The 15,181-nt window shown below is 43.3% G+C and overlaps 1 protein-coding gene across 4 annotated transcripts in view; it reads left to right on the forward strand.

The window, feature by feature from the left end:
• Nucleotides 1–15,181, forward strand: part of TUFT1 (tuftelin 1) — a 47,737-nt gene that overhangs the window by 18,581 nt on the left and 13,975 nt on the right. Inside the window, exons 2-6 of one of the 4 annotated variants that reach the window (XM_004002499.5) lie at nucleotides 6,563–6,637; nucleotides 7,049–7,150; nucleotides 11,751–11,837; nucleotides 12,390–12,479; nucleotides 14,455–14,520. In XM_004002499.5, coding sequence (XP_004002548.2) covers nucleotides 6,563–6,637; nucleotides 7,049–7,150; nucleotides 11,751–11,837; nucleotides 12,390–12,479; nucleotides 14,455–14,520 — 420 coding nt within the window. The remainder of the gene's footprint in view (nucleotides 1–6,562; nucleotides 6,638–7,048; nucleotides 7,151–11,750; nucleotides 11,838–12,389; nucleotides 12,480–14,454; nucleotides 14,521–15,181) is intronic. The other 3 variants (XM_012181174.4, XM_004002500.5, XM_027974915.2) reach the window with 3 other exon arrangements.

Consider the following 15,181-nt stretch of genomic DNA (forward strand, 5'->3'; position numbering starts at 1 on the left):
TAGTTCCCCAGTGAGGCAAGGGTCTAACCTGGAGGAAAGTATGTAGTCCTAACCATTGGACCAGCAGGGAATTCCTGCCAATCTGTATTTAAGTGATGTATTTAGACTGTGTACGTTTAGTGTAATTATTGGTATGGTAAGCCTGCTATTTTATTTTTGTTTGTTGTTTGTTTTCTCTGTCTTTCAGCCATTATTTCTTTCAGCAGGTTGAGTACTTCTTCAACTTTCTTTCTTGTCTCCAACTGAGATTCTGATGACATGAATAGAGGAGATGACCCTCTCAAGGCCCAAATCCAGACTAGTCGTCTGTGCTCTTCCAGTTAAAATGCCATGGCTGAACCCGGGACATGGCAGTGAAAGCATCAAATCCTAACCACTGGACCATCAGGGAATTCCCGAGACTATGCTTTAGTCAAAGTGCATGTCTGTGTACTGGGGAAAAGAGTTAGCAGCCACTTTGGCTGTTTTGGGCTTCACTGGTGGTTCAGTTGGTAAAGAATCCGCCTGCAATGCAGGATGCCTGGGTTCGATCCCTGGGTTGGGAAGATCCCCTGGAGAAGGGAATGGCTGCCCACTCCAGTATTCTGGCCTGGAGAATTCCATGGACTGTATACTCCTTGGGGTCACAAAGTCAGACACAACTGAGTGACTTTCACTTTCACCTGGCTATTTTGAAATCATTTCTTCTTTCTTTTGTAATGTTCTCTTGACCTAGATGTCATGGAACACTCACTATGCATTCAGAAAAGGCTTTCCTTTGTTAGGGGCTGTGGCAGGCAGCTGCCCACAGGGAGTTAACAGCTAGAAGATCACATGGCTCACAAATCAGTGAGAGGCACTTGCCACCAGAGGCCTTGTGAAGCAGAGGGAGCACAGGGAAGGCAGTCTGTGTTTCCCGCAGGATGTAGGGAAGTGTCATGGAAGGTGTGGCAATTGAATGCAAACTCTTGAGGGACTCACAGCTGCCCCTGGTGAAAATGAGAAGATAGAACGTTTAGGCAAAGGAAATTAAGAGAGCGAAGTTACTCAAGTAGGAAAGCAAGGGGCATTTTGGACCAGGGGCAATGAAGACCAGTGACAGCAGAGGCTAGTTGACTCAGATTGTAGAGAGCCTTAAATGCCACACTAAGGGTCTGGCTTTATTTGGTAGGAATTAAGTGTTTTTGTAAAAGCTAGCTACATTGCCAGGTTTGGTAAGTCTTAAGGGCCATGTGGGAGTGTCTTCAATCTTTCTTACGTCTGGGCTTGTTCCAAGAAGCGGGAAGAGGCTAATATTTGAATACTTTCCTCCTATGTGCCTTCCCCAACGGCTCTGCTGGTAAAGAATCCACCTGCAGTGCAGCAGACACAAGAGACTTGGGCTCCTTCCCTGGGTTAGTAAGGTCCCTGGAGAAGGAAACAGCAACCCAGTCCAGTATTCTTGCCTGGAGAATCCCATGGAGAGAGGAGCCTAGCGGGCTATAGTCCATGGGGTCTCAAAGAGTCAGACATGACTGAGCGACTAAGCACACACTCTTATGTGGCAGAGAACAACCTCCATATATTTTCAGTTAATCTTAAACAAAAAAGCTCTCAGCTGGATGGTAGCTTCCCTGGTAGCTCAGAGGTTAAAGCGTCTGCCTGCAATGCGGGTGACCTGGGTTCGATCCCTGGGTCAGGAAGTTCCCCTGGAGAAGGAAATGGCAACCCACTCCAGTATTCTTGCCTGGAGAATCCCAAGGACGGAGGAGCCTGGTGGGCTACAGTTCATGGGGTCACAAAGAGTCGGACACGACTGAGTGACTTCACTTCAGGGTAAACACAGTCTATCTGATTACAGAGACTGATTGCTTCTCCACCCATTTGTTCTTTCTTGTGTAGGAAGATCTGTTGCCTCCCAGAGAAGCTTCTCCCAGCCTTCTGGGCAGAGTCTATTCTTTCTTCCTCCTGTTGCTCCATCAGATATTTGGAAGGTTAGGAGGATTCCTCAAAACTGTTAAGAGTTCAGTTAAGTTCAGTCACTCAGTCATGTTTGACTCTTTGTGACCCCATGAACCACAGTGCGCCAGGACTCCCTGTCCATCACCAACTCCCAGAATTTACCCAAACTCATGTCCATTGAGTTGGTGATGCCATCTAACCATCTCATCCTCTGTCGTCCCCTTCTCCTCCTGCCTTCAATCTTTCCCAACATCAGGGTCTTTTCAAATGAGTCAGCTCTTCACATCAGGTGGCCAAAGTATTGATGTTTCAGCTTCAACATCAGTCCTTCCAATGAACACCCAGGACTGATTTCCTTAGGATGGACTGGGTGGATCTCCTTGCAGTCCAAGGGACTCTCAAGAGTCTTCTCCAACACCACAGTTCAAAAGCATCAATTTTTCGGTGCTCAGCTTTCTTTATAATTCAACTCTCACATGCATATACAACTAGTGGAAAAACCATAGCCTTGACTAGATGGACCTTTGTTGACAAAGTAATGTCTCTGCTTTTTAATATGCTGTCTAGGTTGATCATAACTTTCCTTCCAAGGAGTAAGCATCTTTTAATTTCATGGCGGAAATCACCATCTGCAGTGATTTTGGAGCCCCCAAAATATAAAGTCAGCCACTGTTTCCACTGTTTCCCCATCTATTTCCCATGAAGTGATGGAACCGGATGCCATGATCTTCATTTTCTTAATGTTGAGCTTTAAGCCAACTTTTTCACTCTCCTCTTTCACTTTCATCAAGAGGCTCTTTTCTTCTTCACTTTCTGCCATAAGGGTGGTGTCCTCTGCATCTCTGAGGTTATTGATATTTCTCCCAGCAATCTTGATTCCAGCTTGTGCTTCATCCAGCCCAGCATTTCTCATGATGTACTCTGCATGTAAGTTAAATAAGCAGGGTGACAATATATAGCCTTGATGTACTCCTCTTCCGATTTGGAACCAGTCTGTTGTTCCATATCCAGTTCTAACTGCTGCTTTCTGACCTGCATACAGGTTTCTCAAGAGGCAGGTCAGGGGGTCTGGTATTCCCATCTCTTTCAGAATTTTCCACAGTTTCTTGTGATCCACACAGTCCAAGGCTTTGGCATAGTCAATAAAGCAGAAAGAGATGTTTTTCTGGAACTCTCTCGCTTTTTCAATGACCCAGTGGATGTTGGCAATTTGATCTCTGGTTCTTCTGCCTTTTATAAAACCATCTTGAACATCTGGAAGTTCACGGTTCACGTATTGCTGAAGCCTGACTTGCAGAATTTTGAGCATTACTTTACTAGCGTGTGAGATGAGTGCAATTGTGCGGTAGTTTGAACATTCTTTGGTATTGCCTTTCTTTGTGATTGGAATGAAAGCGGACCTTTTCTAGTCCTGTGGCGACTGCTGAGTTTTCCAAATGTGCTGGCATATTGAGTGCAGCACTTTCACAGCATCATCTTTCAGGATTTGAAATAGCTCAACTGGAATTCCATCACCTCCACTATCTTTGTTCATAGTGATACTTCCTAAGGCCCACTTGACTTCATATCCCAGGATGTCTGGCTCTAGGTGAGTGATTACACCATCGTGATTATCTGGGTCATGAAGATCTTTTTTGAACAGTTCTTCTGTGTATTCTTGCCAGCTCTTCTTAATATCGTCTGCTTCTGTTAAGTCCAGACCATTTCTGTCCTTTATTGAGCCCATCTTTGCATGAAATGTTCCCTTGGTATCTCTAATTTTCTTGAAGACAGCTCTAGTCTTTCCTAGTCTATTGTTTTCCTCTATTTCTTTGCATTGATTGCTGAGGAAGGCTTTCTTATCTCTCCTTGCTATTCTTTGGAACTCTGCATTCAAATGGATATGCTGCTGCTGCTGCTGCTGCTAAGTCACTTCAGTCGTGTCCGACTCTGTGTGACCCCATAGACAGCAGCCCACCAGGCTCCCCCATCCCTGGGATCCTCCAGGCAAGAACACTGGAGTGGGTTGCCATTTCTTTCTCCAATGCATGAAAGTGAAAAGTGAAAGTGAATTTGCTCAGTTGTGTCCGACTCTTCGCGACCCCGTGGACTGGAGCCCACCAGGCTTCTCTGTCGATGAGATTTTCCAGGCAAGAGTACTGGAGTGTGGTGCCATTGCCTTCTCCGTCAAATGGGTATTTCTTTCCTTTTCTCCTTTGCTTTTTGCTTCCCTTCTTTTCACAGCTATTTGTAAGGCCTCCCCAGACAGCCATTTTGCTGTTTTGCATTTCTTTTTCTTGGGGATGGTTTTGATCCCTGTCTTCCGTACAATGTCACGAACCTCCATCCATAGTTCATCAGGCACTCTATCCATCAGATCTAGTCCCTTAAATCTTTTTCCCACTTCCACTGTATAATCATAAGGGATTTGATTTAGGTCACACCTGAATGATCTAGTGGTTTTCCCCACTTTCTTCAATATAAGTCTGAATTTGGCAATAAGAAGTTCATGATCTGAGCCACAGTCAGCTCCCGGTCTTGTTTTTGCTGACTGTATAGAGCCTCTCCATCTTTGGCTGCAAAGAATATAATCAATCTGATTTCGGTGTTGACCGTCTGGTGGTGTCCATATGTAGAGTCTTCTCTTATGTTGTTGGAGGAGGGTATTTGCAATGATCAGTGCGTTCTCTTGGTAAAACTCTTTATTAGCCTTTGTCCTGCTTCATTCTGTACTCCAAGGCCAAATTTGCCTGTTACTCCAGGTATTTCTTGACTTCTTACTTTTGCATTCCAGTCCCCTATAATGAAAAGGACATCTTTTCGGGTGTTAGTTCTAGAAGGTCTTGTAGGTCTTCATAGAACCGTTCAACTTCAGCTTCTTCAGCATTACTGGTTGGGGCATAAACTTGGATTACTGTGATATTGAATGGTTTGCCTTGGAGACGAACAGAGATCATTCTGTTGTTTTTGAGATTACATCCAAGTACTGCATTTTGGACTCTTTTGTTGACCATGATGGCTACTCCATTTCTTTTAAGGGATTCCTGCCCATATATTGGTCATCTGAGTTAAATTCACCCATTCCAGTCCATTTTAGTTCACTGATTCCTAGAATGTTGACGTTCACTCTTGACATCTCCTGTTTGACCACTTCCAATTTGCCTTGATTCATGGACCTAACATTCCAGGTTCCTATGCAATATTGCTTTTTACAGCATTGGACCTTGCTTCTATCACCAGTCACATCCACAACTGGGTATTGTTTTTGCTTTGGCTCCATCCCTTCATTCTTTCTGGAGTTATTTCTCCACTGATCTCCAGTAGCATATTGGGCACCTATTGACCTGGGGAGTCCCTCTTTCAGTGTCCTATCATTTTGCCTTTTCATACTGTTCATGGGGTTCTCAAGGCAAGAATACTGAAGTGGTTTGCCATTCCCTTCTCCAGTGGACCACATTCTGTCAGACCTCGCCACCATGACCCCTCTGTCTTGGGTGGCCCCACACGGCTTGGCTTAGTTTCCTTGAGTTACACAAGCTGTGGTCTGTGTGATCAGATTGGCTAGTTGTCTGTGATTGTGGTTTCAGTCTGTCTGCCTCTGATGCCCTCTCTCAGCGCCTACCGTCTTCCTGGGGTTTCTCTTACCTTGGATGTGGGGTGTCTCTTCACGGCTGCTCCAGCAAAGTGCAGCCGCTGCTCCATTCTTTCTTCCTCCTGTCGCTCCATCAGATATTTGGAAGGTTAGGAGGATTCCTCAAAACTGTTAAGAGTAAGATGGCAATTATACTTCTGGACCTCATGGCAGGATATGACCAGATGACCTGAAAGTCGCTATTGTCTTGGCTAGTTCAGCACCCATCTTCCCATCTAGCTGCAAGAGGCATGTACTCCTCTTTTATGGTGTTGCAGTATCAAATATGGAAGGAGCCTTAGAGATACTTAGTTCAAGCCTTATTTTTCTAGTGAGATCCACAGATCCAGAATCGCTAAGCCTCTTGTCTGCCTGTGCGTGTTACAAGGGTTCCTGGCTGGGTTTGGTGCATTCTGCCCTGCTGATCCTCTCTCATGTTATCTCCCCAGATCTCCAGCCCCCCACTTTTCCCTCTTCTTGCATGTTTTCCCCCTCAGGCTTTCTGTTTTCCTCACAATGAAAAGAAGGTTTCTAAACCTTCTTTAAGTTATGAAAGAACACCTGCTTCTTCCTTTGAAATTAGGCTGATCTATATTGTATTGCCTGCTTTCTTCTGGATAATTTCTGTGTGGCTTATAGAAATAAGGGTTTGGATTCAGGTACCTTCCTATGATTTGGTTCAGGAAAGATATCCTAGTCTTGCAAAGGGAATCAGTAACTTCCTAGATGGATGTCAGGTACATAAATTCTGAACTGGGGATGACCAATCCAGGGATGCCTTCCAAAACGTGGGGAAAGGAGAGCACACACAATGTGCTGTGTAAAGAACACTGTCAGAGTCCCTGGAGACATCCTCATCACCCAGGAGTGAACTGACCTTGGGCAAGCTGATGTACCTCTCCAGACCTCAGCTTTTCTTGCCTATGAAATGGCAATAATAAAACCCACTGTACAGGACTGGCAAAACTGCACGTGTACTAGTAGCAGACTGTAAAGGTGAGAGATTATTGTTGCTGTGATTGTCATTATTAGGGCAGCGTGGACGTGCTCAGGCTGACTCTCCAGAGTGAACTGACAGGAGATGAACTTGAACGCATAGCCCAGAAGGTATCGAGGTTGCTGGTGGAGCGAGGCCTCCTCATCTCCGCCAGTTCTCCTTCCTTGCTGCTGACCTCTCGGCCCAGTGCTGGCTGGAACCATCTCCTCTGCTGCCTGGGAGCATCTCCTTTCAGACACAGCCAGCTGACCTTGGCATCGTGCCTTGCTTTGGGGATGTAGAGGCCCCCATTACAATTAAAACTAACCTGCAATTTCAACTAATTCTCCCCATCCTGTGTTCTTGCTGTTGCTGCATTCATCCTGTGGCTTTGGGTTGAGGTTCTGAGATGAATTTTTGGCGGGAAACATTGGACTAACCCTTCAAGTCTTTTGAGCAGCAGTTCTGCATTGGTTGAGGGGCAGAGGTTCAGCGCCGGTCGTATGGTTTCTGATCCACTTTTTTTTCTCTCTCCCTGGCAGGCGGGCAGGAAGACCTATGCCATGGTGTCCAGCCGCTCAACTAGTCATTCTCTGGCCTCAGAACTGGTGGAGTCCAATGATGGACACGAAGAGATCATTAAGGTAGGCTTAGCTCCCCTCCACGGTTTCTCCCGCCTCTCTTTTTCCCTGTAGGCAGAGGAGAGGAAGCGGCTGCCTTCACCAAAGGGCCCTTGTGGTTTGACTGGGAAGAACCAGATCTGTGATGCTGGGTCTTGGCTGTCTGTCTCCTGGAAAGATCTTAATTAACACCAGGAGACCACAGTCAGGCTGTAGTGGCTCTAGTGCCACCTGGCACTCGGCAGGGGAATGGGTGAGATGACCTTTCAAGGTGCTTATCTATTGTCTGTATTCATTTCAGCTGCTGAAAGCTGTGGAGACAGGTAGAAAGTGTGTTTACGGAACTTATTATTTTTAATTAAAATAATTTGTTTAAAAAAATAATTTGTTTAATTAAGGCAATTAAAACAATTTTAAAAAATTGAAAGTTTCTTTCCTAAAAACAACTTTTTGAGATGTAATTCACATACCATACAGTTAACTCAGTTAAAGTGTACAGTTCAGTAGTGGTTTTTAATATATTCACAGAGTTGTGCGGCCATCACCACTACTAATTTCAGAGCTTTTTCAGTCACTCCTTCTAGCCCCTGGTGATCACCACAGTCTATCAGTACCTTCTGTCTCTGTGGATTTGCCCTTTCTAGACATTTCATATGGGCCTCCTTGGTGGCTCAGAGGTTAAAGCATATGCCTGCAACGTGGGAGACCTGGCTTCGATCCCTGGGTCGAGAAGATCCCCTGGAGAAGGAAATGGCAACCCCCTCCAGTATTCTTGCCTGGAAAATCCCATGGATGGAGGAGCGTGGTGGGCTACAGTCCACGGGGTCGCAAAGGGTCGGACACGACTGAGTGACTTCACTTCACTTCAGACATTTTATATAAACGGAATCACAGCACAACCTGTGGCCTTTTGTGTCTGGCTTCTTTCACTTAGCAGAGTATTTTCAGGGATCAGCCATATTGTAACATACGTCAGTACTCACTGCTTTTAATGGCTGAATCATATTCCCTTGAATGAATATATTATATTTTGTTACCCATTCATAAATTGATGGGCATTTGGGTTGTTTCCACTCTCTTGCTTTTATGAATAATGCTGCTTTGAATATTCATGTATAGGTTTTTAGGTGAACATGTGTTTTCAATTCTCTTGGTATATACCTAGCAGTAGTGAAATTGCTAGGTCATATGGTAATTCTATATTTATATTTAATCTTTTGAGAAACTACCAGACATTTTTCCAAAGTGTCTGCTCTATTTTGTATTCCCACCAGTTATATATGTGGGTTTCAATTTCTGTATATCCTCATTAACACTTGTTATTGTCCATTTTTTTGATTATTGCCATCCTAGTGGACGTGAAGTGGTGTCCTATGGTGGTTTTAATTTGCATTTCCCTAATGGCATCTTTTCATGTGTTTATTGCCTGTTTGTATATCTTCTTTGGAAAAATATTTATTCAGATCCTTTGCTTTTTAAAAATCCAATTGTGCTTTAATTGTTACAGTATAAGGGTTCTTTTATATATTCCAGATAGTAAGTGCTTATCAGATAAATGTTTTAGAAAAAATTTTTAATTTTTTCCCATTCTGTGGTGGGTTTTTTTTTTTGCTTGCTCGATGATGTCCTTTGAAACAGAAAATTTTAATTTGTTAAAATCCAATTTATATATATTTTTTGTTTTGTTACTGTGCTTTTGGTATTGTATCTAAGAAGACTTTGCCTAACCAAAGGTCACAAAGACTTATCCCCATACTTTCTTCAGAGAGTTATAGTTTTAGCTCTTACGCATAGGTCTATAATCCATTTGGGTTAATTTTTGTGTGTGATGTGACTACATTCTTTTGCACATGATGTCCATTTTTACCAGCCTCGGTTGTTGAAAAGACTGTTACTTGGCATACTTGTCAAAAATCAGTTGACAAAAATCAGAGTATGTAATTATTATTTCTGGACACTTTATATACCATTGATCTACATGTCTATCCTATATCAGCCCCACGCTGTCTTGACTTCTGTACCTTTGTAGTAATTTTGTTTTTTTTCAAGAATGTTTTAGCTATTTAGGGTCCTTGGCATTTCCATATGAATTTTAGGATTAGTTTGTCAGTTTCTGCAAAGAAACCAGCTTGGCTCTTGATAAGAATTGTGTTGAATTTGTAGTTCAATTTGGGGAGTATTGCCTTCTTAGCAATAAGTTTTCTAATCCATGAAAATAGGATTTTTGTTCACTTTTTAAGGTCTTCTCTTACTTCCTGTTCTGTAATTTCTTGCCTCTGTTATGTTCTATAATTTTCAGAATGCAGGTTTTGAACTTAGTTAAATTTATTTCTAGATTTTTTTTCTTTTGGATTGTTCATTGCTATTAATAGTGTATAGAAATACAACTTTTTTTCATATCTTGTGCTTGTATCCTACAACCTTGCTGAATTCATTTATTTGTCCTAATAGTTTTTTATTGAATTCCTTAGGTTATTCTGTAGACATGATCTTATTATCTATGAATAGTTTTACCCTATCCAACCTGTATACTTTGAATTTTCTTTATTCAAAGTCATTACATGGCCTTTACATGGCCATTACATTACCACCCCATAATTCTATTAATGTAATCATTGTTAACATTTTATTGTATATCCTCTCAGACATTTTCCTATACATTTGTATTTTTTAAAAATTGTATTGTATATTTATACTACAATTTTCTTGCCTCCAGGGATTCCCTGGTGGCTCAGACTATAAAGCATCTATCTGCCCACAATGCCGGAAACCCGGGTTTGATTCCTGGGTGAGGAAAATCCCCTGGAGAAGGCAATGGCAACCCACTCCAGTACTCTTGCCTGGAAAATCCCATGGACAGAGGAGCCTGGTAGGCTGCAGCCCATGAGGTCGCCAAGAGTCGGATGTGACTGAGTGACTTCACTTTCACTTTCACTTTGCTTGCCTCCCTTTAACGGTAGTTTATAATAGCTTCTGTATCCATAAATGACTTCATAGTATTCTATTATACACATACCCTATAATTTCTTTAATCCCCTATTGTCGAACATTTTGTCTATTTCTACTTTTTGCAGCCATAAATGATATTTTGTCAAGTCTATATATTACTAACTTGTGTATGTATTTTATAGTATAAATAATAAAGAAATATTTTCTCAGTTGTAAAAAATTCAAGTATGGTATACAGAGAAAAATGTGTAAATCCCCTTTATAATCCCCTTTTCATGAGTTTACGTGTATGTATGTAAGTATTTATGCTAGTTTTTAGCTAAATTTATTTCATTAGGATAAACTTCCAGAAATAGCTTTGATAGGTCAAATATAGTTTTAAGTCTTCTGATCAGAACCACCACATTACCACCCAGAAAGGTGGTGACAATTTACCCTCCCACCAGCAGTGTGAGATTCAGACACGACTGAGCCACTGAACTGAACAGCAGTGTATGAGGCTACCTGTGTGGAGTTAATTTAACTGGAGGTTTCTTTTCTTTTTCTAAAATTTTTATTGAAGTATAGCTGATTTGTTAGTTTCAGCAAAGTGATTCAGTTAGAGATACATTTTTCAGATTCTTTTCCCTTATAGATTATTATAGAATATTGAGTATAGCTCCCTGTGCTATATAGTAGGTCCTTGTTGTTTATCTGTTTTATATATACTAGTGTGTATATGGAGAAGGTAATGGCACCCCACTCCAGTACTTTTGCCTGGAAAATCCCATGGACAGAGGAGCCTGGTAGGCTGCAGTCCATGGGGTCGCAAAGAGCCGGACACAACTGAGCAACTTCACCTTCACTTTTCACTTTCATGCGTTGGAGAAGGAAATGGCAACCCACTCCAGTGTTCTGGAGAATCCCAGGGACGGGGGAGCCTGGTGGGCTGCCGTCTATGGGGTCACACAGAGTCGGACACGACTGAAGCAACTTAGCAGCAGCAGCAGCAGTTTGTATATGTTAATCCCAACCTCCTAGTTTATCCTTCCCTCCTTCTCCTTTGCTAACCATAAGTTTGTTTTCTATCTGCAGGTCAATTTCTGTATTGTATATAAATTCATTTGTATCATTTTGTTTTTCTAATTTTCACATGTAAGTGATCTCATGATATTTTTCTGGCTTACTCCACTTCGTATAATCTCTAGGTTCATCCGTGTTGCTGCAAATGGCATTATTTCATCCTTTTTTATGACCGAGTCATATTTTACTCTGTGTGTGTGTGTGTGTACCTAACACCTCCTTTTCCCCCCAATTTTTATGTATTTATTTAGCTGTGGCTGTGCTGGGTCTTTGTTGCTACTTGGGCTTCTCTCTAGTTGTGGCAGGCGGGGGCTACTCTCTAGTGCCGTGTGTGGGATTCTCATTGCGGTGTCTTCCCCTGTCGTGGAGCACAGGCTCTGGTATGTGAGGGCTTCAGTAGTTGTGGCACACGAGCTTAGTTGCTCCACGGCATGTGGGATCTTCCCGGATCAGGAATTAAACCCGTGTCTCCTGAATTAGCCGGCAGATTCTTTACCACTGAGCCATCAGGGAAGGCCCTGTACCACATCTTCCGTATCCGTTCATCTGTCAATGGACATTTAGATTACTTCCACCGGAGATTTCTTAATTAGTGTTGTTTTCCTTATTTCAGGTGTACTTGAAGGGGAGGTCTGGAGACAAGATGATCCATGAGAAGAATATTAACCAGCTAAAGAGTGAGGTCCAGTATATCCAGGAGGTGGGCACCCCTTCCCTTCGTGGAGATGACCAAAGTCGTTTCTCTAAACCTCACATTTTTTGGCTCCCTTCTTTCATAGGTTCTGATGTTCTCCCTTCTGCTTCCTTCATATCTCCAAAGTGCCATCATGCCCCCTCATGTGTTAATATCATCTCTGACCCTTCCATTAATCAACAATACTTATTAAGCACCATACGCCTAGCGCTGTCCCCCAGTCATTCTATCTAAAGTGCCAGCCTTGCTTCTTCACTTTTCTTAAGCCTTAATCAGTCTTGTATTTCTTCTTGGCACTTGTGGCCATAGCATATCACGTTGGGTTGTGTGTCTCCCCAACTGGAAAGTTAAATACACCGAGGCAGGATTTTTTATTATTTTGTTGCTTCTGTAGGAGATACTGGACTACAGCCCCACTTGAATAGAGTCTCTGCTTTCCCAGCCAGTACTGAGAACAGTACTTGACTCATGGGAGTATGGGCTGGGAAAGGGCACAGAGGTGGGTGAGTTGTTGTGCTGTGTTTCCCAAAGCTAAAGCCTCTTGCCCTCTCCTCCCAGGCCAGAAACTGCTTGCAGAAGCTCCGGGAGGATATAAGTAGCAAGCTTGACAGAGATCCAGGAGATTCTGTCCATAAACAGGAGATACAGGTAATAAGAAATGGCCCATAGTTGGGTCCAAACTAAGGAGGTGGAGTTGTGCCATTTACCAATCACCCATGGGTTGCCAAATCTAATGATAGTGCTGGGAAAGTTGAGAATACAGGTGATGCTGGCTTCTCTGAGCATTCACACCTTGTTAGGGCTGTCCAGAAGATGGACACTTGTAATCACACATGTCAGCCTATATACAACCACACCTGTCCCTAAAATATGTACAAAAGAAATTGAATTTATATCAATAAAATTATCATTCAATTAATGGCAAGCCATCTTGTCCATAGGGATTCTGTGACCAATCTTCTTAAAATACAAAGTCTTATAAAGCAGACAATCGCCTAGAAATCCAAACTTCTCATAGCTGATCTTGCTTAATTTGGTGATGCTTGTGGTGTAAATTGGAAGTCTTGGTCCTGGCCTGTTACTGTGTGTGTCTAGAGCTATCTCTACCCTAGCACAGGAAGCTTCTCCAGGTGAGAGTTCATCCTCCCACCCTCGTCTCTGTGCCCTCACACCCCAGCCCAGGGTCTGGGATACACAAAGTGAAAGTCTCTCAGTCGTGTCCGACTCTTTGCAACCCCATGGCCTGTACAGTCCATGGAATTCTCCAGGCCAGAATACTGCAGGGGGTAGCTGTTCCCTTCTCGAGGGGATCTTCCCAACCCAGAGATCGAACCCAGGTCTCCCACATTGCAGGCGGATTCTTTGCCAGCTGAGCCACCAGGGATGCACAAGGTCATCTGTAAATGTTTGTTGGACCAAACTGATTGGAGAGTCCTTCTTGGTGTGGATGGTCCTGGGATCCTGCTTTTCAGTCCTTCAAAAATTTGAGGATAGAAATGTCCCCAGGAGAGCAGAACTGTCTCTTCCATGAGTTCACCCTCATCCTCCCTTAGATTCCGGGCAGTGTCTCCTTCGTCTGCTTTCAGTTTGGGTGGGGTGGTCCTTCTCCAGTAGCCCCTGCCTTTGTTCTCCTAAGGGGAACAGTGACCTTGCAGCTAGAGCCAGCACAATTACCCTTCGCCTTGGGGATGTGCCAGGCTCGTGTGGCGGACACCCCCTAATTCACTTTGCTTTGGCTCAAGGTAGGACTTTCACTGCCTGAGCTCACATCTAACTGGTGGGTGGTGCTTTGTTTTGTGATTGAAGAGCCTAATGTGCTCAGAGCCCAGAAGTCCAGGGCCCTTGTTTATATAAACCAGCAGTCATATGATGACTAATTAGGCTTTGGGTTGGAAAGAATGGCAGCAAACTCCGCTTCCCGTTTGATTTATGTTTTGTCAAACCTTGTCAGGATCCCCGAGGGGCAAGGAAAACTCTTTGTTTATGGCAGGCAGCTGCTTGTGTTTCCTGGGCTTCGGGGAATGGGCCAGCACATTTTCCAGTCTGCTGAAAGGTTTTAGCCTGGGGTTTCCTTCCTCCTCCTGATGAGGCTCAGGTATTTTCTCTCAAGGCTGTGCGTGTTTCTCCACTCCTCTTTTCTCCATTTTCCTACAGAGCACTAGACGTCTTTTCTTCTTTTCTTTCCTCCCTTCTTTTCCTTTCCTCTTCCTCTCCCACCACTCCTCCTTTTCTTTTTTAATCTTTCTAAGATTTGAATTCTTAGAAAAATAATGTTCTTCAAGATATCATGTAATATGGTTTATATGGAATCTTTAAAAAGTGATACAAATAAACTTATATACAAAACAGAAATAGACCCACAGACATATAGAACAAACTTATGGTTACAAAAGGGGAAAGGAGAGGAGGGATAAATTAGAAGTTTGGGATTAACATATACACACTACTCTATATCCCTGGAGGGGAGAACATGGCAACCCACTCCAGTATTCTTGCTTGGAGAATCCCATGGACAGAGGAGCCTGCTGGACTGCAGTCCATGGGGTCACAAAGAGTTGGCCATATCTGAGTGACTAAACAACAACAGCAATTTTCACTACCAATTTGATTTTTCCTTGAACAGGTGGTGCTAGAAAAGCCAAATGGCCTTAATGAAGGTCCCCTGACCACGGATAGCAGCCCACCCGAGGTAGGTAACAGGGAAAGTAGTGGCAACTACTGGTTAGCCAAGAGGCAGGAAATACACCTTCCTTATCTTTTTGTTTATTCCTTGCTCTCTCTGTCTCACTAAATATGAAAGTGATGTTTACTGGCTGTAAAATGCAAACAAAGGGGAAATATATGAAGCGGAAATTCTGCTTCCCCAGTTCCACTCCTTGTAAATACCCGTGGTTAACAGAAGTGGGCAGGTCCTTTTATTTATTTATTGTTTCGGCTGCACTGCATGGCTTATGGGATCTTAGTTCTCTGACCAGGGATCAAACCTGTGTCCTCCTCAGTGGAAGTGCAGAGTCCTAACTAGACTGTCAGGGAAAACCCATGGGCGGGTCCTTTCAGAGCGGTGCTCATCGTTCATTATTATGATGGCCTTGGGAGCTTTAAAGGATGCAATACCTGTGTGCCGTCCCTAGAGACTGTAAATTAACGGACCTGAGATGTGGCCTATGCATCAGGATTTAAAAAAATTTTATTGACCACGCATGCCACGCAGCATGCAGGATTGTAATTCCTGACCAGGGATCAAAACTTCACCCCTGCAGTGAACGCAGGGAATCTTAACCACTGGACCACCAGGGAAGTTCTGCACTAGGACTTTTCAAAGCTCACTTGATTCTAATATTTAGCCTGTT

Source organism: Ovis aries, chromosome 1, assembly GCF_016772045.2.
Source record: "Ovis aries strain OAR_USU_Benz2616 breed Rambouillet chromosome 1, ARS-UI_Ramb_v3.0, whole genome shotgun sequence".
Lineage (NCBI taxonomy): Eukaryota > Metazoa > Chordata > Mammalia > Artiodactyla > Bovidae > Ovis > Ovis aries.